Genomic DNA, 26,264 nt, shown 5'->3' with positions numbered 1-26,264 from the left:
TTACATCTGTACTGTGAACAAGGCCACATGTACCTTGTGACTTTGCTTGAGGGATAAATGGAAGACAGAGGAATTGTTCCCTTATAAATATAAGAAATCAATAGCTCCAGTTATACTGTACATCTTTTTGCAGTATTCATAGCGCTAGATCATCTCTTCCTGGTAGTTTAGATATAGTATGAAACTAAGTTTCTTTGAAATGAGTACTATTATGCAGCATGTTTGTTACTATTATGCAGAAGATGACATCATTCCAATGCTTAATTCATTAATTTTTAGTTGTCCACCATGAAACCTGAGGACTAATTCATACAAACCACAAAACTTTACCTCAAAAAATCTTCTCAAACAACTAAGATGTTTTCCATTGACCAGCAGTTTATTTTTTATGTGAGTTCTAGAATTTTTGGTGGTATGCCTTCAGTACGAGTTCATAGGCTCTGAGAATAGCAGCATTTGTTTGATTATAACTGGCACAGCCCTCAGTAGGCAGCAGGAATAAACCTCACAGACTTTTCCTATTACCTCACCTTGCATCAGGAGTGTCCAGAACCCTGCTGGCCATCGTAATTGAGCTGCCAATTTTGCAAAGGCTGTGAAGAAAGTTTCCACATCCTCTTCTCCAAAGTTGGGGACAAATAAGGAATGCTTTAGCAAATAAAAATTTGTTTCTGGTCTCAAGGTATTTAAATTACCATTAGGTGAAGTCAGATTCTCCCTAGCTGCTGCAATCTGTCTAAATTCTCTATGTTTCCCTGTCTGTAACTCTCTCTCTCAATCTTTTCCACTGGGAAGTCTACCTCTGATTCTCTTGGAATTACCTTTCCTGCTCTTTTTTGCTGAAACTCTCACTCTAACCTCTACTCTTCTTGGTGAATTTTGGCTAAGCGAACCTGATCTGTTTCAGCTTGTTATGGCACAGCCAATGGTAAATGTTGAATTGTTCAGGGGGAAACTTGAGACAAATGCCAAAACTAGTTTTGCAATTTGTATGTTTTGAGATGTGGGCTTTGAATTCAGTAGCAATAAGAACACTGAGCCTTATAGGTTTTTACAAAACTAGATTAAACATTTATTAATAAGAGAAATGATTTTAAGTGTATACAAATGTCTACAAATTACCACTATAATAACTTCTAAAAACCCTAATTAATCTGACTCCCAGTTACACTTCGATTAAGGCAATAGGAAGACACATAGATTTTAAAAGACTCAGGTAAAGAAACATGATAGCCTGAACAATCCAATTCAAAGTGAGTTTTCTTGAAGTGTAGATGCTGAAGGCTTTTCACACTTGTTCGATCTTAAAATGCCTGCCTTTACACAGAGCCTTCACTCCTTTATACATATTTTCCCCTTTGAATGCATATTCCCATTGTTTCACTATGTCTTCGGACTTTATCTCCCCGACCCAATCTCCGGCGGGCGGGGAGCCGATCCCCGCCGGAGAAGTGGGCCCTGCTGCCATTTTAAATGGATGGGCCAATTAAGGCCCGCCCAGCGTGATGCCCGGCGGGAAGTGCTATGTGCTCCCTGTGCAGACAGTGGGGGGGATTCCCCAAATGCAAGAGTGCGCTCTTTCGCGCATGCCCACGAAAGAGCGCACATCTCCCTGAGGCAAAGTGCTGCCTCAGGGAGATCGATTACACTGGTACAAACATTAAAAATAGAAAAATAAAAAAATCCTTAACATGTCCTCCTCATGTGACAACGTCACATGAGATGGGACATGTTAATAAATTTCATTCAAACTTTATTAAAGTTTTTTAAACCCTACATGAAACCTCATCCTGCCGGTAGATGAGGTTTCATGCTTTTTCCGAAGCCTGCCGGGGCTCCTGGCCTGTCCCCCAACCTTAACGTTGTTTTAATTATCCTGTCAATGGCCTCGCCCCCTGCTCGCCGACGGCAAAATTTAGCCCACTGTTTCTTAACTTCTGCTGGTTAGGTGTAATATTTCACTCCACTTTTGAATTCAAGCTAGTCTAGTTATTTAATAATGCAAATATCCTTTTACACCTTAAATTCTAAACTTCCCCCGTATTTACTGACTTAACATTTCAAATCTAGCTTATTTTCTAATACATTAAAGCCTTCAGACGAGCTGCCTTTAATCCAGTTAAGTCTCTCTCACTCACACGCACACACATATAGGGCAGAATTTTACCCTTGGCGTGCAGGCACGTGCCTGACATGCCCATGTGTTAAATAAAGCACGTTGACATCGGTCAAGTGTCCCAATGTCAACGTGCATTCTCGCGATATTTCACTAGGCGGGCCACGGTGAAGACGGAGGTGCACCCAGCATTAACTTTGTGGCCAGTTAAGGCCCTTGAGCGACCAATTGTTCCCGGCTTTACATAGCCCATGTGATTTACAGGCTGTTGCACGGGCAAAATGGGCAGGCCACAATTTGCAAAACCTCCTCCATGGGCAGGATAAGAGGGGTCAGTGGGCTTCACAAAGCGAATAGTGAGTAGTTTTGGATATCACTTGCTGTTGCTTACTTCTATGAACAGGACAGCTTCATTTTGCTTCAGAGCTGCATTCAGAGCATTTAGAGACTTCAGTTCAGGACTCAGTGTTGTCTTCTAGGCCCCCTGTGTGGGGCCTTCCAGGTATCAGACAGTCTTCCCTTACCCTGGTAATGGGGATTGTGGTCTCTGCTGGAGGCACCTCCTATGAGGAGGAAGAGAGGGCCAGAAGTGGGAGGAGGCCAGGTGTCCCTATTCAGCTTCCAGCAGAGTGACATGTGGGAGGTGAGGCACAGGCACAAGGGGCGCAGGGCCAACAGGACAGCCAAGGCGGAAGGGGCCGCAGAAGACACCACTATCCTGCTGCCAGGGTTTACAGGCGGCGATGCAGCTACCTCAATATGTCTGAGGTGCAATGTCGAAGGAGGCTTCGCCTCTCAAGGGAGACAGTGACCTCCATCTGTCAGAGCATTGGTCCTGAGATCAGCTCTGACTATGTGGGTGGACATCCCATGCCAGTGGATCTGAAGGTCACAGTGGCCTCAACTTCTGTGCCTCCGGATCTTTCCAGGGCTCAGTGGGGGATTTTGTGTGGAGTCTCCCAGTCAGCTGTCCAGAGTTGCATCAAACTGGTGACAGACGTTCTGTTCAGGTGTGCATTGACTTTCATTCATTACCATACAGATGAGGCCAGTCAGACAGAGCAAGCCAGAGGCTTTGCAGCGATTCCTTGGTTCCCCTGTGTCCAGGGTGCTATAGACTGCACACATGTGGCCATCAAGGCACCAGCAGGTGAGCCCGGTGCCTTCATCAACAGGAAGGGCTTCCACTCCATGAACGTGCAGATAGTGTGTGATCACAGGATGCTGATTCTGCAAGTCTGTGCAAGGTACCCAGGCAGCTCCCATGACGCTTACATACTCAGACACTCCCAGGTACCGGGACTCTTCAGTACTCCAGCCCAGCTGGATGGATAACTGTTGGGTGACAAGGGCTAATTTTAAAAAAATTCATTCACAGGATGCAGCTTCGCTGGCTAGGCCAGCATTTATTGCCCATCTCTACTTGCCATTGAGAAGGTGGTGGTGAGCTGCCTTCTTGAACTGCTGCAGTCCATGTGGTGTGGGTACACCCACAATGCTGTTACGAAGGGAGTTCCAGGATTTTGACCCAGTGAAGGAGTGGTGATATATTTCCAAGTCAGAATGATGAGTGACTTGGAGGTGAACTTCCAGGTGGTGTTCCCATCTATCTGCTGCCCTTGTCCTTCTAGGTGGTAGTGGTCGTGGGTTTGGAAGGTGCTGTCTAAGGAGCCTTGGTGAATTCCTGCAGTGCATCTTGTAGATGGTACATGTTGTAGATGGTACATGCTGCTACTACTGTATGTCGGTGGTGGAAGGAGTGGCTGTATGTGGATGTGGTGCCAATCAAGTGGGCTGCTTTGCCCTGGACGGTGTCCAGCTTCTTCAGTGTTGTAGGAGCGGGACTCATCCAGGCAAGTGGAGGAGTATTACATCACATTCCTGACTTGTGCCTTGTAGATGATGGACAGGCTTTGGGGAGTCAGGAGGTGGGTTACTCATTGCACGATTTCTAGCTTCTGACCTGCTCTTATAGCCACAGTGTTTATATGGCTAGCCCAGTTCAGTTTCTGGTCAATGTTAATCCCCAGGATTTTGATAGGGGGGAATTCAGTGATGGTAATGCCATTGCATATCAAGGCGTGATGGCTGGATTCTCTCTTGCTGGAGATTGTCATTGCCTGACACTTGTGTGGTGCGAATGTTACTTGCCACTTCTCCAAGGCTAGATATTGTCCAGGTCTTGCTGCATTTGGACACGTACTGCTTCAGCATCTGAGGAGTCGCGTATGGTGCTGAATATTGTGCGATCATCCATGAACATCCCCACTTCTGGCCTTATAATGGAAGGAAGGTCATTGATGAAGCAGCTGAAGATGTTTGGGCCAAGGACACTACCCTGAGGAACTACTGCAGTGATGTCCTGGAGCTGAGATGACTGACCTCCAACAACCACAACCATCTTCCTTTGTGCTAGGTATGACCCCAGCCAGCGGAGAGTTTTCCCCTGATTCCCATTGGCTCCAGTTTTGCTAGGGCTCCTTGATGCTACACTCGGTCAAATGCTGCCTTGATGTCAAGGGCAGTCACTCTCACCTCACCTCCGGTGTTCAGCTCTTTTATCCATGTTTGAACCAAGGCTGTAACAAGGTCAGGAGCTGAGTGGCCCTGGCGGAACCCAAACTGGGCATCAATGAGCAGGTTATTGCTAAGCAAGTGCCACTTCCATTACTTTGCTGCTGATGGAGTGTAGACTGATGGGGCAGTAATTGGCCGGGTTGGATTTGTCCTGCTTTTTGTGTACAGGATATGCCTGGGCAATTTTCCACATAGCCGGGTAGATGCCAGTGTTGTAGCTGCACTGGGAACAGCTTGGCTAGGGGCGCGGAAAGTCTTGGAGCACAAGTCTTCAGTACTATTGCCGGAATATTCTCAGGGCTCATAGCCTTTGCAATATCTGGTGCCTCCAGCCATTTGTTGATATCATGTAGAATTAATTGAATTGGCTGAAGACTGGCATCTGTGATACTGGGGACCTCCGGAGGAGGCCGAGATGGATCATGCAACCACTATCAGTGACACACGATCTGGGGGGTAGGCCGTGTTGTGTTTAAGGTGCTTTAAGTTTTTGCTTGCGAGTGCTACATCTAGGTGCTTCCCCCTCGCTGGCACTGGCATTGGAGACAGCCTGCTGACTCTGCTGTCTTGTTGGCCTTGATGACCTTGGCGGGCGTCCTCTGGCCCGTAGAGCCTGTGCTGGTTCTGCTTGGGAGGGAGTGGCCAGAGTCATGGCTGGCATCTCCCCAGTCGCTGCAGCCTCATCAGATGCCACAGTCACTGGTAGAGGGGCAGAGGAGCTGCTGCCATCATCTGGAGCACCCCAAAAGGAGCCAGTGGAGACGACAGGCAGCTCGTGCGCCAACATCAGATTGCTTTGGACCTCCCTGCTCACCATTAATGGACGGGCACCTAGCTGGGATACTGGGTGCCCAATCCTTCTCCCACACAAACACTGTCCAGCTGAGGTCATTGCCGGTGTGCTTGCAGGTCTGAGCACATCCTCAGGAACCACTGATTGAGTCCCTGGAGCAGCCTCTCCATGAGAGTCACCACTCTCTCCATGGAGGAGGCAGAGCGCTCAGCCATGAAGGTCAATGCTGTGCTTATGCTCCACATAGACACCATGGCACACATTCCCTCATGTATCTCCGCCAGATCCTCCTGCACACCCTGCTGGACATCCAGCAGCTGCTGCCTCATGGACGACTCCAGGGGCCCATCATTAGCCACCGACTGAGCATTGTCCTGATCTCCAGCAGTCCTCCGACTGCCGGCGCCCTGGGCACTCTCTGCCTTCGCCTGCACCTCAAGTGAGTGTGCAGTGCCCTCACCAATGTGCACCAGGATACTAGATGCCGATCTTATGCCCACTGAGGTGCTGGTATCTGCACTGGTGCCTTCTTCACTGAGAGGGTGTGACACTGGTGCATGCTAAGCAAGCTGGTCCTCAGGGGTCAGGGGTGGGCCTTCAGGCTCCTCAGAATAAAGGGCTGCTGGGGAGCCTAAAAGAGAGAAGAAGGACATGTTATTAGTTTAACTCATGCCTGGCACCCTGGTGAGACAGAAACCTGCGTCAGGGTGCCCTCGTCTTTCCATTATCAATGGCCATTCCAGTTTCAAAGCTCACATCAATATAGAGACTACACTGGAATAGTTGTAAAAAACCACATTCTCACCTCAGTGCACTGCACTCTTACCTCCCTCTGGCACCCAACCTCACCGCAGCCGCTTGACCGAGGTGCATGGAGCCTCTCCAGCTCCAGGGCCTCCTGCTCATATCTACTGAGGATGAGGAGGTTTGGGTGTCCCCCGCCAGTCCACAACCTCTCTGCATTGTTATGGGATGTTTTTACTTGAAAGGATAGAGGAGCATTGATTAGTCCACCCTGTACCTGCAGTGCCATTGCAGCCTGGCCAATCCCATCTGAGGAACACCTCGCAGAGCTCAGCCGACTCGTGACTCTGGAGCCACAAGGCACTCAGTCCAAGCATACAGGGCTCACCCCCTTGGCCAGATCCTGCATCACTGACATTTGCCACTCACGCTGTAACACATCTGAAGCCCACTGGAGGATGGGCAGCTCTTACCTGTTTTGCAAAGTGACCCATGTCAACACATCGCAGGAGATCATTAAAGCACTTCCGGCACTGGACCCATGTGCGCCTCATCACGTCGTGTGTTAGCCTTCCAGGGGCTGCCGAGACTGCATTTGAATTGGCTGCCGGGTCACCATTGGACCCGGCGGACATTAAGTACCTGCCCCCACCCGCCCCTTTGCGCTCATTCATAGGCCGTGTTTCACGCTGGGCGGGCCTTAATTGGCCTGCGTAAAATCACGGTGTGCTGCCGATTGCAGGCAGCGGTCGGCTTCCTGGCCGCCCCTACCGAGCACCCCCGCCAAGGGTAAAATTCTGCCCAAAGACACAATACTATTTTACAACAAATTCCAATAACATTTTTATATCTTCCTGCCACAGCCTCTGTATCTTCTATCTGTTCTGAATCTGGAGTGAGGCTGAAATGCTCGGACAGCATCCTTAGTAACTGGGATCTCCATGCTTTATTTTGTATATTAAGTTCTACCTGCTTAGCTATGACTTTTAGCCATTCAATGTTTAGGGACAGTCTGTGGATGCCCACATTTAATTAGGTATTTGCTTGAGGCTCAGGATTGTCTGGCTCAGAATTCCAAAAGTCACATGATTTTCAGTGGCCATTTTAATGGACTGTTTGCGTTCAAAATTTTCAAGTATTTTCTGAAAGTTCATAATATACTGGAGCACGGTATGTCAAAAATGCTGCCCAATTGCATTTGTTTTACATTCAGCAGTATGCAAATAAGCTTGAGTGGAATGTCAAGGAAAGAAAATTCACTAAACTAGTGCAATTTGGAGCATAATTTGCACCCGGATCACCAATTGTGACCAGAGAAGAAACTCTGCCCCAGTATGTCAGGAAACCTTTTACACCAGTGACCTAAAAACATGGGCCTGAATTTTTTGGATGGTGGGGTCTCGCCTCCTGCCATCTGACAAGTCGGCAGGGATGTGGAGCCATTTCACGCTTGATTGAGCATTAAGTGGACTTCTTGCAGGCGGGACTTCTGCCCCTCACTCGGGAGGAAGCCCCGCCTTATCTGGTTGGCTGGTAGCTCTCCGGCCCCTGCAGCGACAGTCGTGAATCTGAAGTCGCAAATTTCTCACTCGCGGAGAACTTACTTTGGAGGGGGAACTTAATTCTGGAAAGCTGGCCTTTTAATGAGCATGCATGACATACAAATGCATGCAAAAGGTCTTCCTGACACTGGTCGTCAGGGAGCTCGGCCTACCTTTAATGTTCCGAGAACTTAATTGTAGAAGCTCATCCCACCATCAAGAAGCTGATTTTTGCCTCCTGCTAAATTAAGTTCTCCTGCCCGCCAAGCTTTCTGCTCCAGGCAGGCTCGGAAGAGTCCACTCTTAGGGTGGAATCATCAGATTCTGTTGGCAGCGGGCATTATGGTGGGCGTGAGCAGACAACATGGCCAGAAGGCCAAAAATTGTCAATGGCGGGCCCTGTTTCCCGTCGTCCAACGTTGGGAACTTAATTTTAATGCATTTTCATCTCATTATTGTGCGCTCACGCCAGAATCATCCCCCTTGTCAAATTTACCGACCATATCGGCGTGACTTCAGAATGACGTTAAAAGATGTGCACCTGAACTTTGAGGGGAACTCGAAGGTGAGTGCACACAACCTTGAGCAGTGCTCGTGGGTATCACTCGTAGGACATCAAAGAAGAGGCACCACGCATTGTAGGGTGGCAGGGGGGCACAGGCAAGTCACTTTTTCCTGGCTGGCTTTCAGTGCAGTGCCAGGGCAAAGGGTCCAGCGCAGGTGAGGCTGGGGGCAAGGCTGAAAAAAGTACACAGCGCATGCGGGGGTGGGTGTGGGAGGAAGGTGTAGGGTAGCGGCCTTGCAAAAGCTTGTCACAAGTGAGCATTCTTGTGCAGCTGAGACCGTTCAGCAACAGCTCCATTGACATGCTTGGGGTTGGACCTCTAAAGCTTTTCTGCTCACTCAAGCAACGCAAATGCATCAATGTGCCACCAAATGCTTCAGAACTTTTCACCCCTCAAGCACAGACTGCAAATTAATGTGCATTTTAGGGGACAGCAGAGCAATTGGCCGACTGGGTAAGTTGTAGAATCCTCTTGTGAAAAGTGGGCATGGAACAGACACTGGTGGAAGCGCTCAGAGCTCCTTGCAGTGTGGGTTAGGAGAATGCCTGCGCCTGAACTGAGAACACAGCCTGCAGTCCAGTGGCCGAAGCTGCTGCCAATTGGTCAAGTGGAGTGGGGTGGGGGTGGGTGGGGTTTTGGACAGCCATGAAGCACAATACACTGGGCATCCAAGTGGTGGCCAGCAACTCTGGCATGTATGAAGGGGCCTTCAGACTTAACCGAGAGGGATTCTTAGGACACATATGCTAACACACGCATCTCTTTGTTTGATTCTGCAGGAAGAGAGCATCAGTATCATGGAGCCTGGTGATTTATCGGTATGCTTCATGGCTTACAGGGAGTAGAGAAGAAGAAGAAGAGTGTAGCAGAGGTGCCTAGCTCGGCAAAGGAAGGAGCACCTCCCTCAAGGTGAAGGGGTGACAGGGTTTGCTGTGCACGCAGCTGAAGATCCAGAGAACTGTCGCTCACAGGCACCTCGCTAGACCCAGTGTCTATAGACAGCGCTCGTCATTCCTACAGATGACTGAGAACCAGTGTCTCCAAAGATTACGCATTTCTAGGGAACTGGTCGGTCACATAAGCCCCCTGCTGCAAGATTTGGTGCCATGGGGACATGGAGGGCATGCACTGCCAGTGGCTGTGAAAGTGGCCGTGGTGCTCAATTTTTACACCAGTGGTTCCTTCCAGGGCTCCACAGGTGACCTGTGTGGGATCTCGCAAGCCTCCACCCACAGGTGTATCCAGGAGGTCACAGATGTCATCTTCATGAAGACACAGAACTTTGTGCATTTCGCCTGGGATCAGAAAGACCAGGAAGCAAGAGCACTGGGATTTGCACAGATTTTCAGGGTGCCATCGACTGCACTCATGTGGCACTCAGGTTGCTTTGGCAACGAGCGGGTCAACTACATCAACTGTAAGGGCTTCCACTTGCTGAATGTACAACTGGTTACAACTGTGCATGATTCCCAGGGAGTGTCCACAGCTCCTGCATTCCTCTCAGGTCTCAGATCCCTGACATCTTCCAGGACGCAGAGAGGCTGCAGGGTTGGTTCGGGGTCAAGGGCTACCCACAGAGAACGTGGCTGATGATGCCCGTGTGGTGGCTTCATGCTGCAGCAGAGCGATGGTATAACGAGGCTCAAGCCGCAACTTGGACTTTGGTAGAGCAAACGATAGGCATCTTGAAAATGAGGTTCCGGTGCCTCGTCAGTTCTGGTGGAGTACTGCAATTCAGTCCCCTGAGGGTGTCGCACATCCTGGCACTACACAACCTGGCGCTGCAATTGGGGGAGGACCTGGCTGAGGAAGAGATGGAAGAGCTGCACATCTCCTCTGAGGAGGAAGACATCGAAAGGGATGATGGTGATGAGGTCCTCGAAGGTGAGGGTGCTGGCAATGAGGCCATCGCACAGGCCAGATGAGGCAGGCATCCTCGGGAGGCCCTCATAGCTGCAAGATTCGTGGAGGATGATGAGCAGTGTTTGTGTCACTCAGATGTGAAACCTTGGTTCTTGCACAAGATAAAGGCAGATGTCTCAGTCCAGGGCCTCTTCCCTGTGCAGTGTGTAACCTTCAGACCAAAGTGATGGTCCAGCTTCACACTTGTACATCACATTAGTGATACCTGCACCTCGATGGTGAGGACAGTCCTGACATCCTCACCTTGCATCTGTGAACGTTTGACTCCTGTGTGGTAATGGCAGCGCACATACCCTCAGTGTTCAGGCTCATGTCATGGAAACACAGTGGAAGTCCTAATAGTTACTAGATTCCAGGAGGATGATGACGACATGCAGTGAGGACACTTTATAGATCTTCACATAGCCTCTGTGAATGTCTGACTCCTGTCTAACTGAGGGCAGCTCTCTTGCGCTCTGTGATCAGGGTCATACCATGGAGACACAGCCGTGAAATTTTAAATGCACCTGATCCTTTGTCCGCCTTCAGCACCTGACACTTTCAGGAGCACAGTGTCATCGGAAACAGATGCTGAAGGGATAGGGGGTAGTGGGCAGCCCCACCTCAAAGGTGCTGAGAGCACACAGTGAGAATAATGGAACTCTGTGACACCTGCCTATGACATTCTGGCAGCAATGACAAGCATCACTGATGTGTCTAGCGAGTGTGAACGATCCCAGGAATGAAAGGCTTAACATATGAGGAACGTTTGAGGACTCTGGGTCTATACTCGATGGAGTTTAGAAGGATGAGGGGGGATCTGATTGAAACTTACAGAATACTGAAAGGCCTGGATAGAGTGGACGTGGAGAAGATATTTCCATTAGTAGGAGAGACTAGGGCCCGAGGGCACAGCCTCAGAGTAAAGGGAAGACCTTCAGAGATGAGGAGAAACTTCTTTAGCCAGAGAGTGGTGAATCTATGGAATTCATTGCCACAGAAGGCTGTGGAGGCCAGGTCATTGAGTGTATTTAAGACCGAGATAAATAGGTTCTTGATTGGTAAGGAGATCAAAGGTTACGGGGAGAAGGCGGGAGAATGGGGTTGAGAAACTTATCAGCCATGATTGAATGGCGGAGCAGACCCGATCGGCTGAATGGCCTAATTTCTGCTCCTATGTCTTATGGTGAAGCTGGACCACTATCTGAAGGTTACACACCGCACAGGGAAGAGGCCCTGGGTTAAGACACCTGCCTTTATCTTGTGCAGGAATCAAGGTTTCACATCTGAGTTACACGAACACTACTCATCATAACAAGGAGCCATAGGCAAGGAGACATTCTTGGGAGTTTATTTACAATAGTGAACATTATGTTCAAGCGATTAACACCCATGCCCAGGCTGTGCAACTGCATCTTCTTCACCTTCCTAACCCTGCCGCTATGTCTTGGTGCTTCCCCTGACATCCACAGTGGAGGTGGAGGCAGCCTGCTGACTGTGATGCCCTGTCTGTGGTGACCTTGATGGGCCTCTTCTTTAGGGCCGAGATCTGGAGGGCCCCGGCCTTCTGTCAGGGTCCTGTTGTGTGGCAGTGGCAGCCTCCTCGACTTGCAGAGCTGGAGCTGCTGGGGTCACAGGAAGAGAGGAGTCACCTGGATGGATGGCCCCAGGATGTGCACCTGCTGATCCTCCTCCCTAAGGGGAAGCTGGAATGAGATTGAGCTGCCCCGCACCCCTCTTGCGTTGACACTGTTGGAGGCCAACTATGGCATCAGCAATGGAGTGCAGCCCGCGCAGCAGTGCAGGACCGATGTCCTGGACCAAGGTCTCCATGGCGACTGCCATCCTGTCAGTGTTGACCTCGGTGCGTCGGCATGCCTGCGCTATCACCTTGAACTGAAGATGGGTGGATTCCTCCCTTGCAATCTGAGGAGTGTACCAGACATTCCTTCCTAATATTCCTGCGATTGTCTTTGCAGCTCCATCAACTGATTGAGGACCGAATCCAGCGGCTCATCATCTGACTTCGATTCAGCAGATTCCTTGACTCCAGCAGTCCTCCGAGTGCTGGTGGCCAAGATTTCCCTGCCTCATTCTGCTCTGGATCAGATTGTGTGCTGTGCTCACCAGATTGTGATGCTGAGGCTGCTCTACACCTAGAGCCCACCAAGATGTGTGTCGCTGCATTGGTGGAGGTGTGGGTGAGTGCCGTGACCAGTCTTCAGCGGTGCTGCCCTCAGGGTCTTCATCTGAGGTGCTCTTGGTGCTGGGGTCGGGTCAAGGTTGCCTGAGGGTGATGTGTCAGATGTGCCTAGGACAGAAAGTGAAGATTATAAGTGCTCAGCAGCCACGCTGAACACAGAACAGTGGACTCAGAGTAGCATTGAGATGGGGATGATGTGGTGCAGGATCCTCATGTGGGTGTTTATGGCCAACCTCACCGTCACCACAGGAAATGTCCATGTCCTTTCCAGACAGTTGCAAAGCACGACTCTCGAACGGAGCGAGGACCTTGATGTCCGGCGTTCCGCTCCCAGTTTGGGACCTCTCCTGTTGATTGTACCTGATCTTGTCTTGCATAAAGACAGATGGAGAGAGTGTGAGCAAGGCACATGCCAGCCCAATTGAGACGGATGCTAGGCATAGGTTTTGTGCTGAGTGGAGCCATGGACGGGATGAGGAGGCAATCACCAGAGGAGATGGGGCCAAATGGAGATGTGAGGGTGTGTGTGAGAGAGTGAGTGGTGATGTCCCTTGAGCTGCCAGTGAGTGAGATGCAGTGAATGTGTGAACAGCTTGAGAGTGGGTGAGTTGAGATTGATGAGACGGGTGACTTACCCTGGCGACACAGATGAGATCATTCATCCATTTTCTGCACTGGATGGCTGGCCTCTTGTGTGCAACATTGGCACTGACCACCTCTGCCACTGCCTCCCAAGCCAGTGTGGTGAGACTGATGGGCCTCCTGCGGCCAGAGTAGGGGTAGAGGAAATTGCGGCAGGCCTCCGCGGCATCTGGAAGCCATCCCAGGGATGGGTCACTGAATCGGCGGGGGGAGGGATGCTGCACTCTTCTTGGCTTTTGGGGCCCTGTCTTCACCGGAGCAATCCTGGGATGCAAGCATTGAGAACTGTGCGAGTGGCTGGTTTAAATATGGCACCTGGCATGAGGAAGAGGCGATTTGGCATGTTTCCCATGACTGCATAGTTGACAAGGCAGGGAGTGGACAATAGGGCGCGAAAAACCGCCATTACGGCCGGCGGGTAAAACACCTTTTTTTGTGCCTGCTGCCACACTGTAATGACTTGATGAAGTGGACAGGTTTCAACAAGAAACAGATGAACTTTATTATGGAGAGCTTTTCAGATGCCACATGCTCGATCAGGACTTCGTCAGGAAGCCCTGCTCACCTGATAGACAGCAGGAGAGGCTATTCCTTCAGTTACTACATTTCCTCCCCTTTAGTTTTTTACAGTTTCTATTTACAGAAAACATTTGAATATCCAACAACATATACATATATAAAACTTCAGGTGATTAAAGATTAAGTCTCTGATGTGATATCCTTATTCAGTTAGAGTGGCATATCTCTACCACTTGAGGTTCCCCCACAGGATCATGATGATTAGGAACTGCAGCATGAGATACATCATTAGAAAGTGGCAGCTCTGGGTTAGGCAACTTTGCAGAAACACTAGGCATGCCTATTCTAGGTCAATTTGTCACCCTAGGGGTTGATGGTTTGACGTTAATCACAGGTGGAGTAATTGGTTGTAGGAATGTCTCTCTATCATCAATATGGTCCATGTGTTTTTGAACAATTCTGCCTTCTGCTTCCACCTGGAAGGATAATGAGCCAGTCTCTGAGACAAAGGTTCCAGGAGCCCAGCAAGATCCACTTCTAAAATTCTGCACAAATACTGTGACTCCTACACTGAACGTGGGAGCTTTGCTGTGAATATTGTGATTCAATGTTTGATTACTGTGATTCCTCTCTTCCTTCCCCTCTAAGTTTGGAAACACCAGACTTAATCTTGTAAGTAGGTGGCATTTCATCAATAATTCAGACAGTGTTGAACCTGTAGTCGAATGTGGAGTTGCACAATAACTTAGAAGAAAGCGGGAAAGTCGAGTTTCTAGAGTACCTTCTGATAACCTCATTCCAGATTTGAAAGTTTTCACAGTTCTCTCAGCTAAACCATTTGATGAGGGATGATTAGAGGCTGTTTTAACATGTCTGATTCCATTTAAATTCATGAATCTCTGAAACTCTGTACTGTTAAAGAATGTACCGTAATCGCTACATAGGTTGCGATGGACTCTCCCAGGGCCCTAATTCTGGAATAAAATTTAAACCTCTGCATTATTATGAATGGCTTTGGCTGGAAATGTGCTTTCACAAGGTCCACTAATTCATTAAAGGACTTAGAATTGGGTGGGTTCTGGGTCATCTGGCTCCGGATGAGATTGTATGTCTTGCTACCACATATGCTCAAAAGGATGGCTTTCTGCTTTACCTCCACGATAATTTTGTTTGTTACGAAATAACAACCAAGACGCTCATAATACTGGCTCCAGTATTCCGTAGTTGCATCTTAAGGATCAATTCTGCTGAAGAGAGGCATGACTGGTGAGTAGTCTTTTCTTTTTCTTAAGATTCATTGTACTCACGGTAACAAGGCGAGGTGCAGCGTCAGAGCTTTTTTACCCTCCTCGCCAAATCTAATGACTTGACGGACCAGACAGGTTTCAACAAGAAACAGATAAACTTTATTACAGAGAGCTTTTTAGATGCTACATGCTCGATCAGGACTCTAGTCAGGAAGCCCTGCCCCTCCCTGCCCCCGGATTACCCATGCTTAGGGCTCATTGGTCAGAATCTCTGAGAACGTCATGTGGCCCCTGATAGACAGCAGGAGAGGCTATAACTTCAGATACTATACACACTTAGTGCAAATCTGGGGTGATTCCGACCTTAGTCTCTTTCCATCTTGCATTGACAATGCTGCTCTCTAGATCAGCTGGCAATAACTTTGAATTGAGACAGGCAGAATACCATTTAACCACATGGTGGGCTCACTGATCCAGGTTTTCGATTGGTAACTAGCCAAACTCTCACAATGCTATTATTTGACAAAATTTGAAATTTGGCATGATCATAAAAATACATCAATTTTAATTTAAAGAACACCCACACAAGCAGAAACAAATCAATCGAGAATTGATTTTTTTCAAAACTTTTGCTCCCTCTTGACATTTTTTTTAATGTCAGTAAGAAAACTTTCACCTTAAACAGGGGTGGGGGCAGGAAGCACAGCTTTGCTGGCAGCTATGAAGGACATTAAACACTTCATAATGTTTTTCTGTTGGCACGAGTCTTGGTGATCATATTACAGCCGAATTGTCTGGAGGTAATCAGAGACCTTGGAGAGGTCATCTGCTGTTTCCATACAGGAACACAAAAAATCACAACTCATTCTCTTTCTTTGTCATTGTGGAAAATACATATATTTTGTGCTCAAGGCCAAATTACCTGACTGAAATGTTTAATAAATCACTCTTGCTAACTGTGTGTATAAAGAAAACAAATTAGTCCACATGATCCATCTTCTGTGCAAAAAGCAAGATGGGTTGAAAATCAATGGCCCATCCAGCAACCTCCCACTATAAGTGCCCCATGTTGTGGTGAAATAATCAGAGATTAAGCCAGGCCCTGGTGTATACGGGTTCCACATTACCTCTAGTTGTTTGGGATGGAACCTTTCTCTGAATCAGATGGAAATGGTCTGGTATGTGACTCCCAGGAGGAGGTTTTCTGGCCTTTGGCTTAGCAGAACAGTATCTGCCTGGTACATGAAACGCTCTATTGACTTGCTGGCTGGTGGAAGTAAACCTCACCTCGGGTTATAGGCCTGAGATTTAGCCTTGTTCTCTGAAAATGTGAAAAACTCTTTTGACTTTTCTTGATTCCCTTGTGGGGTCACATTTCACAATGTTTTGGGGGAAACCTCAGCATCATCCTCTCCCCCCTCCCCACAATTGACGGCCAGCCAGTGTGAAACATGCACTGAAAGGCTCAGCGCTGCCGAGGTGGAGGCGGGAGGAGGGCGAGGGCGAGTACTGAAGTCTGCGCAGGTGCGGGGGAGCGTGCAATGAAAGCTCCCTGAAGGCAAAGAACTGCCTCAGGGAGCTGAAGAATTTTAAAAACAAAAATAAAGATTTTGAAATTCTGAAAAAAATGTCCCCACATAGGACTCACTCACCTGAACACAGATTATAGAAATTCTGTCAAAACATTTTTTAAAAATTACTCTCGGAAACCTTATCCCACCCGTGGATGAGGTTTCCTCAAAAATGCAAAGGTCACCTGGCCAATTCGCCCGCCTGCCAACCGTAACGTTGGATGGGCAGCGAAAAATATCTCTTAATTAATAAATTAATGGTCTTAATTAGGCCTCTTAATTGTCGGCGGGCACACTGCCGACTCTCGCGTGTGTCCGCAGACCGAAATATTGCGAGTGCGTGATGACATCAGGACGCTCGCCTGACATCATTGCGTGCTATTTTGTGCCAGATTGGGTTGGGCGCAGCCCACTCACGGGACGTAAAATTCTGCCCCATGTTTTTTTTAAAGAATGCAAACAGGTATTGATTCCTTCTGATGATTCCCAGGTGCTTGAATTTTTAGGTATTTTGTAATTACTTTGTGGTTATTGCTCTTCTATTTCATCAACTTTTCTATAGAGGTGACACCAGAAACTATTTGTGCCAATTTTCAAGTTAACTAGATAATAAATGATTTGAAGTAAAACAGGAAAGAATGTAAGTTGCTCAATATCATATGCAGAAAAAAATCTTACTTAACCACTTTCTATTCAATTTTCTCTCCTCTCCTAAAAACACTAAGAGACAGCTCCAGGGGTGCTAGCTACCCTCCAGCACCTTGCTCAAATGACCAATCTTTATGTATGACCCCAGTTAATAATTGTCCACAGGATATTTGTTCATGGAGGGCAGCATCACAGTTAAGCTTGAATATGTCCCAATCTAATGTCCACACATGCGCACACATACACGCACACACTGTATAGATTAGCTTAATTTGACCTACGCCAGACAGTGGCACTGAGGCCATTTGTTACAAATGTTTCCTCTAAGTTGCATGAGTGCACACCCATGCAGCACCCCAGAACTTACTGTGCAGGAGACAAACAGGCCATGCACAAGCTGTGGTCTCTTTAAGCTGTGCGCACATGTAGTTCAACAAACTGGCTTTTCTTTTAGCCATTCATGGGATCTGGGCGTCGCTGGCTAGGCCAGCGTTTATTGCATACAGCAAAGGGAAATTAGAGGCAACATTACCTGTGACTTCTCTATCATGACCTTGGTTGAGATAAGCATGAGAAATTAAACCTAGGACATAGCTGTCTGATTGTATCACACTAGACAATGGTCTATTAGTGGAACCTAACATGTGCTATTTTTATAACTTAGGTTTCCCAATAATTGAGAATCATTTGTGATATTTGTACTATGTGTTCCTGTAAAAATATGATTAAAGGATTAGTTTTTAACATAAAATATAGAAATTTTGCTGCAGTGTATGCTTTTTTACTTTATTTTGTACAGCACAATAAAATGCAGCTGGAGATAACTGTAAAACCTATATTTCACAAATTTGATCCATTTGGTTACCAGAATGAAATGGAGAAACGGTACTGGAGGGTTATTTAAAAGTCACAGAGGGCTAAATTCAACAGCCTCTGAGAATGGGGGCAAGGCTCGCAATGTGTGATTACCCTGCCCCCATTCAATGTGATGCAGGCAGCATGCCAAATTCACACTCCTTGCTCATTAACGTGATTCTAGTGTGAAGCCAGCACTAACTGCACTATTGAGTTGTATGCCTAAGTAGGGAGCCTAGCACAAGCTCAAGCCAACCGGCATGACTTAAAGGCAATTTGCACCTCTTAAAGAGGAGGTGAACTTTGGCTACAGCAGGTGGCGGCAGTGCTTGCGCAAGTCACGCTGACATTGACAATGACTTAATAATGGCACAACATGGGAGCGATGTGTTTCAAAGTTCTTGGATGGGGCACTGAAGGCCTTTGCGGAGCAAGTGAAAATGAGGAGAGAAGTGATAAATCCGTAGGGAACCAGGAGACCCTCCAAACATATGCTCAGAAGGCAGTAGGACCAGGTAGCTTTGGTGGTAAATGGCAGGAATCAAGCTCCAAGGATCTGAATGTAGTGCCACAATAAGCTCAAGTGGTCAAGGTCAGTGAATTCATCTTCAAATGGCATATCCTACTAACTGCACCACTGGCCTTAAACACTGCCAATGCATCACACCCTCAATCACTCACCTACCAACAATCTCCATCAGTCATACCTCGTAGCTAAAACTTATAGCTTCACTTCACCCACATAGACTTAGCTGTAACCCTCAAACCCACATTTCACAGCTTGCACACACTGTGATGAAAAATATTTCTATACCTGTGAAACATAATCGTAAGGCCTGGATTTTATATTCTAGTCCTGGATTATTTTTGTATTGTGTCTATGCTGCAATTAACTTTGACTTTTTTGTGCCATGCTATAATTTTAGTGGCGTAAAATGAAATAAACTGGAGCATGATGACCAGCACATCAGCCAAACACATTGCACTACCCTCACTGACACAATTCCTTCTCTCTTTCAGGGCCAGTTCGCACACAACCAGAGACAGCTGAAGCCAGCCAGGGAGGACAGGTGCATCTACATTTTCTTATCTCCATGGAGGAAGCTTGGTCACCATCATTGGAGCGACCACTGCTGAGACCATGGCCAGCAGCAGGGCTGAAACCATAGAAAATGATGGTAAATTTGAATTTATGTCTGTTTAGGTCAGATTTATATGTGAATATATGATCAATGATGGAAGTATAGAGACAAGTTTTGTTACTGGGGTTCTGTGCAGATTTTTTGCATGATAAAGGATGTTCAGGTGCTGGTTCAGGAGCTTATAGTGTTCTGGTATAAATTTAAGTGCTAAACATTTTTGGTGCTGCTCCAATTACTAATCTCAAAGAGAACTGACAGTTTGACAAGGATGGTCTGAATTGTAGAGTATGACAAGCCACTGGTCTGTGTAGCTTTGGAACTGACTGAGTCAAGGAGGAAGGGATAGATTATCTTTTCAGTTGATCAAGTAGTTCAACAGTATTCAATTAATAAGTAAAAGTAAAGTTACTGATGCTAGGTCAAGCTTTCTTTGACAATTTTGCTTCTAAGAAATCATCATGATATCTCGGTTTTTGGGTAATGCTATATAATGACACAAGGGAAATTCCCTGTTAACGACCCATCTTCTTTTGCTCCCAGGAGTGGTAGAAAACAGCAAATAAACTTTTTTGTGCTAAGTGTAAAGCTATTCCAGTGGCATGCTCCAGTTTATTTCATTTTACACCACTAAAATATTAGCATGGCACAAAAAAGTCAAAGTTAGTTGCAGCATAGATACAATACAAAAATAACCCAGGACTAGAATATAAAATCCAAGCCTTACGATTATGTTTCACAGGTATAAAAATATTTTTTCAGTTAGCTAACTTGCACTGTGCTCCATAGATCTGCTTCATGCAATGATATTACATTAGAAATTATTTAATCATTTCTTACCTTCAAAAAGTTGAAATGAATGTGAAAACTTTGTCCTTCTCCTTCGACTTGCCAAACCCAAATTTTACCATTAAGTTCAGTTGTGGACAGGCTGTACCGTTCCAGAGTGAAGGTACAGTGCAGGTTTCTTTGACAGCCATTCCAAATGTGATAAAATGGAATTTCCTAAAAAAAGAAAGTAAGGTAGGTATTATTCTTTGAGTTCAGTTAGCAAATAAATAATTATTATTTAACAATCTAAGTACACTCATAGAATCATGGAATAGTACAGTATGGAAGGAGGCCATTTGGTCTATTGAGTCTCTGCTACCTCTTTCAAAGTTAGTCCTATTCCGCTGCTCTTTCCCTAAATCTCTTGGTTTTTTTCTTCTTCAAGTATTTATCTAATTCTCTTTTGAAGGTTTATATCGGAAATGGGTCCAACATGCTCTCAGTGTTTAACAATGGGCCCAATCCAAGGGAGCTTCCTCAGAGTCACTCAAGCATACCCACACGGAGGAGGCTTTGACCACTGAATCTCTTGGAAAAGAACAAAATTATTTTAAAGTCCAGAGAATAAACGTTTTAAATAAAACCTATTTGTCTGTTCTATTAATATTTGATTTAAACTAAAGTTAATTTATTTTTTCTTCAAGATATTCTTAGGGCATTGAGAAATTCAGCATACATTTTTTATGATTTTTAAAAATAGAAACATTTTAAAGACTACTTTGTTGAATACACAGAAATTCCATTTGCTCAGCAAAAATGTCATTTTCAATAATTTGAACAAGATTAATAATGGGTGAGGGTAATTAATCGTGAGGAAAGAATATCTCGATTCAGACATCATACATGTAAAAAGTAGATTATTTCTTTTACGCTCTTGTACAATTCTTCCTGTGTTTTATTTTATATTGTCTCTTTGAAGTTTGACAGGCAAGATGCTCAATTCAATTGATACTAGACTGTTTTAGTGAAAAATCAAATCTTTGATGTAATTGCTGTTAAATTGCAGCATTTTATTATAAGAAAACACCCTTCTAACGTACTCTTGGAAATTATTTCATTAAAATTATTTTTATCATGCTTTGTGTTGCAATATCCTAAATGCTTCAGTTTGGCAGACTGCTCTCAACATACACTTTTGACAAATTAGACCTTTGGAACATTCTGGCAAAATTTATGGGTGCACCAAAGTCCAGCAGGAAATGTAAATTGTATGGAAAGTAGAGTGATCATGTTACTGGACTAATAATCCTGAGGCCTGAACTAATAATCTGAAGATGTGAATTCAAACCCCACCATGGCAGTTTGCAAATCTCCTGTGGGGAGATGGTGGCATTGTGGTAATGTTACTGAACTAGTAATTCAGATGCCCAGGCTAATACTCTGGGGACATATATTCAATTCCTACCACAGCAGCAGGTGGAATTTAAATTCAGTTAATAAATCTGGAGTATAAAGCTAGTCTCAGTAACGGTGATCATGAAATGATCATCAATTGTTGTAAAGTCCCATCTGGTTCACTGATCCCCTTTAGGGTAGAAAATCTGCCTTCTTTGCCCAGTCTGACCTACATGTGACTTTAGACCCACAGCAATGTGGTCAACTCTTAAATGGCCTCAGTTCAAGGGCAATTAGGGATAGGCAACAAATGCTGGTTTTACCAGTGACGCCCACATCCCATGAAAAAAAAACACTCACCAATGATGAGTTTGGATTCTAAAATGTCCACTAGGATCCAGACCTCATTACACTTTTGGTCCAACCATGAACAAAAGAGCTGAACTCCAGAGGCAAGGTGAAATTGATTTCCCTTGACATCAAGGCAGCATTTGAAAGAATGTGGTACCAAAGAGTCCTAGTAAAATTGAAGTCAATGGGAGTCCACTGGCAAGAGTCATACTTAGCATGAAGAAAGGTGGTTTGGTTGTTTAAGGCCTATCATCTCAGCCTGATGACATTGTTGCGAGGGGTCTTCGGGGTACTGTTCTAGGCTCAGCCATCTTCAGTTGCTTCATCAATGAACTTCCCTCCATCATAAGGTCAGAAGTGAGGGATTGTGCTATCATCAGCAGACAATGTTTAGCACCATTCATGACTGCTCTGGTATTGAAGGAGTACGTGTCCACTTGTAGCAAGACTTGGACATCATTCAGGCTAGGGTTGATGAGTGGCAAGTAATATTCGCTCAATACAAGTGCCAGACAATGATCATCTCCAACAAGAGAAATTCTAATAATCTCCCCTTGACATTCAATGATATTACCAACATCAAATCCCTGGGGATCACCACTAACCAGAAACTGAACTGGACTAGCCATATAAATACTGTGTATACAAGTGCAGGTCAGGGGATGGGAATTCTGTAGGAAGTAACTCATCTCCTGACTTCCCAAACATTTACAAGCCACAAGGAGTGAAAAAGGAATACCCTCCATTTGCCTGGATGAGTGTGCAACTGCAACAACACTCAAGAAGACAAGCGCCATTCAGGACAAACAGTCCACTTGATCGGTACCCTGTTCTGCCACATTAAACATTCGCCCCCTCCACCATGAGCACCTGGTGGCAGCAGTGTGTACCATCTACAAGGTGCACTGCAGTACCTCTCCAAGGTTCCTTCAACAGCACCTTCCAAATCCACGACTTCTACCACCTAGAAGGGCAAAGGCAGCAGACCCATGGGAACACTATGACCTGCAAGTCTGCAAGTTCCCCTTCAAGACACAAAACACCCTGACTTGGAATCGTATTGCCATTTCTTCATCCTCACTGGGTCAAAACCCTAGAAGGCCCTACTGTGCAGCACTGTGGGTGCACCTACACCATATGGACTCAAGCGGTTCAAGAAGGCAGCTCACCACCACCTTTTCAAAGGCAATTAAGGATGGGCAATAAATGCTGGCCTAGCCAGCAACGTTCCATCCTTTTTATCTATTGTTTCACAGGACATGGACGTTGTTGGCTAAGCCAGCATTTATTACCAATCCCTGCAGTCCATGTGAAGTAGGTACACCCACAGTGCTGTTAGGAAGGGAGTTGCAGGACTTTGACCCAGTGATAGTGATATATATAGTTAATATAGTTCCAAGTCAGGGTGGTGTGTGACTTGGAGGGGAGCTTGCAGGTGGTGGTATTCCCATGCATCACCTGCCCTTGTTCTTCTAGGTGGTAGAGGTCACGGGTTTGGAAGATGCTTTTGAAGGGACCTTGGTGAGTTGCTGCAGTGCCTCTTGTAGACGGTACACACTGCTGCCACTGTGCGTCGGTGGTGTAGAGAGTGAATGTTGAAGGTGGTGGATGGGGTGCCAATCAAGGAAGCTGCTTTGTATCGAGCTTCTTGAGTGTTGTTGGAGCTGCACTCATCCAGGCAAATGGGCAGTATTCCATCACACCCTTGACTTGAGCCTTGTAGATGGTGGGCAGGCTTTGGGGAGTCAGGAGGTGAGTTACTTTCCACAGAATTCCCAGTCTCTGACATGCTCTTGCAGCCACAGTATTTACGTGGCTGGCCCAGTTGAATTTCTGGCCAATGGTGGCATCCTTTATGCTGGTAGTAGGGGAATTCAGTGATGGTAATGCCATTGAATGTCAAGAGGACTTGGTTAGATTCTTTCTTGTTGGAGAGGGTCATTGCCTGGCACTTGTGTGGCACAAATATTACTTGCCACTTGTCAGCTGAAGCATGGATATTATCCAGGTCTTGCTGCATATGGACATGGACCGCTTCAGCATCTGAGGATTCACGAATGGTGCTGAACATTGTGCAATCATCCAGGAACATCCCCACTTCTGACCTTATGATGAAGGGAAGGTCATTGATGAAGCAGCTGAAGATGGTTGGGCCTAAGAAACTACCCTGAGGAACTCCTGCAACGATGTACCGGGGCTGAGATGACTGACCTGCAACAACCACAGCCATCTTCCTATGTCTCCAGCCTGCGGAGAGATTTCCCCCTGATTCCCATTGATTTCAGTTTTGCCAGGGCTCTTTTATGCCACACTCAGTCAAAGACTGCCTCGATGTCAGGGACAGTCACTCTCACCTCATCTCTTGAGTTCAGCTCTTTTGTCCATGTTTGGACCAAGACTGTAATGAGGTCGAGAATTTGAGTAGCCCTGGCGGAAGCCAAACTGAGCATCAGTGAGCAGGTTATTGCTGAGTGAGTGCCGCTTGATAACACTGTCAACAACATTTTTCATCACTTTGCTGGTGATTGAGAGTAGACTCTTGGGCCAGTAATTCACTGGGTTGGCTTTGTCCTGCTTTTTGTGTACAGGACATACCTGGGCAATTTCCCACATTGCTGGGTAGATGCCTGTGTTGTAGCTGTATTGGAACAGCTTTGATAGGGATGTCGCTAGTTCTGGAGCACAAGTCTTCAGCACTATTGCCGGTATATTGTCAGGGCCCAGAGCCTTTGCAGTATCCAGGGCCTTCAGCCATTTCTTGATATCACATGGAGCAAATCAAATTGGCTGAAGACTGGCATCTGTAATGCTGGGGACCCCTGGAGGAGGCCAAGATGGATCATCCACTCGGCACTTCTGGCTGAGGATGGTTGCAAGTGCTTCAGCCTTATCTTTTGCACTGATCTGCTAGGCTCCCCCATCATTAAGAATTGGTATATACGTGGAGCCTCCTCCTCCTATTCATCCTGTGACTAAATAAATTAAAAGATAAATTTAAAGTGACACAAATATGCTCTGCTTCATCTGCACTAAACCAGCAGGAGGTGCAATTCACATAAGCTATGTCAAACAATGTCAGTTTTCTCCATCAATCCCAGGTAAATTCTTTACCTAAACACAGGGCTCTAAGAGTGTGATATAGAACTCACAATACTTTAGTAACTGATATATATTGAAATAAATTCCAAGGCTTGACTTCAAACTAAATTAATCGTTAGTAGCCAAGTTATTCCTTGTGCAGGCATGGCTTCTCAGAAGTTATAATTTTCTTGTTAGCGTAACAATATTGATGTACAACATCAGGCACTCACTTTGAATGTTTACACCATAAATGTTGGACTCTCACCATTTTCTTCAACAGTTATCTAAGAATTTTCAGTGGCTTAGCCAAACAGTCATCTGGTACGCTTTGGCAACATATCGTTTCACCGGGCCCACTCCCCACTCCCCATTAGTTGAATATTATACATTATAAACAGCTAGTGGTCAAAAATGTTAATTATTTTGTGCCTGTAGGTCGTGCTGTGAGGTTAATGTTTTGTGATCCATTAAGTACAATGGGACTCAATTACTATTGTGTGGCACCATACTGGCCCTGACTTCCACCTTCCCTGAAGTTAGGTATTATAAATTTTGTGAGTCTAACTGATTAGTACCTTGGCCTTTCTTGGATGTAATTTCTGTCCTGGTTTACCTTTCTCACCCATCCGTTCCCCACCTTTCCTGACACAATGGGCTGGATTTTACGCTCCACTGCTGGCAGGTTTGAAGGCGGGGTCTCGTAAAATCCTTCCCATGGCCTACCCGCCTGACCCTGACCTGTCTGAAATTTTATGCCGATCGGGGGGTGATGGTGTTGGATAGCCCGCTCATCTTTAGGCTTATTAAGGCCCGTAAAAGGCCAGTTAATGGCCACTTAAGGACCTCATCCCACCACTGCTGGTATTTTACCCGCAATGAGGGAGGGCCCACGCCATGCAGGAGGCTGAGCTGCTTTAGCTGTGTAGGCAGTTGTTCAGCAAGTTGGGCGGGGGTGGGTTGGGGGGAACCCCTTTGGTAGCCCCCTCGGCTCATCAGAGGCACGCCTTAACAGGTCATACCCCCTTTAATTTTTCCCTCTGGCCTCTTGAGCCTAGTGCCTACATCCCCCACCCCCACTCACATCCCCCTCCTCCTCCTCACTCAAACCCCTTGTCTCGACCCCAAGCCTGGACTTACCTGTCAGTTCTGGGTCCTCAGCATTGGGGACTGCTTATAGTCTGAACAGTGGCTCACAATGGCGTTGCTGGGACTACAGAGTCACTGACCAATCTGATTGGCCATCAGCTCTCTAAAGTGTGACTTCCTCTTGAGAATGGGCCCGAAATCTCACTTTAAAGCAATTAATGCTGCTCTAGCGTTAAATTGATATGGAGCACCTATCGGGATTGTGGGTGGGTTCACCCTGACTTTTTAAGCCGGGGTAGTGGGGGGGGACCTTGGGGCCCATAAAATCCAGTCCACTCTTTATCTCTCCCATCCATTCACTGTCCCTCCTAGCCTGTTCTTCTTCCGTCCTGGTCAGTTCTCAATCTTCTCTAGCTACCTCTCACACATTTTTCACCTCTTGCAGTTTTGTAACTTTCTAATAGTTTTTAGCGATTTCTGTATGTGAACTCCTAAATCTCTTTCACAGTTTCCAGCT

General features: G+C 46.4%; 1 protein-coding gene across 1 annotated transcript in view; it reads right to left on the bottom strand.

Moving 5' to 3' along the window:
- The window catches only part of unc5a (unc-5 netrin receptor A), a 329,799-nt gene that overhangs the window by 15,071 nt on the left and 288,464 nt on the right, over positions 1-26,264 (bottom strand). Inside the window, exon 16 of the mRNA XM_078549746.1 lies at positions 19,904-20,068. Coding sequence (XP_078405872.1) covers positions 19,904-20,068 — 165 coding nt within the window. The remainder of the gene's footprint in view (positions 1-19,903; positions 20,069-26,264) is intronic.

Source organism: Cetorhinus maximus, chromosome 10, assembly GCF_964194155.1.
Source record: "Cetorhinus maximus chromosome 10, sCetMax3.hap1.1, whole genome shotgun sequence".
Taxonomy (NCBI): Eukaryota; Metazoa; Chordata; class Chondrichthyes; order Lamniformes; family Cetorhinidae; genus Cetorhinus; species Cetorhinus maximus.
Note: the sequence above shows the minus strand (reverse complement) of the source record. Positions and strands in the feature narration are given on the sequence as shown.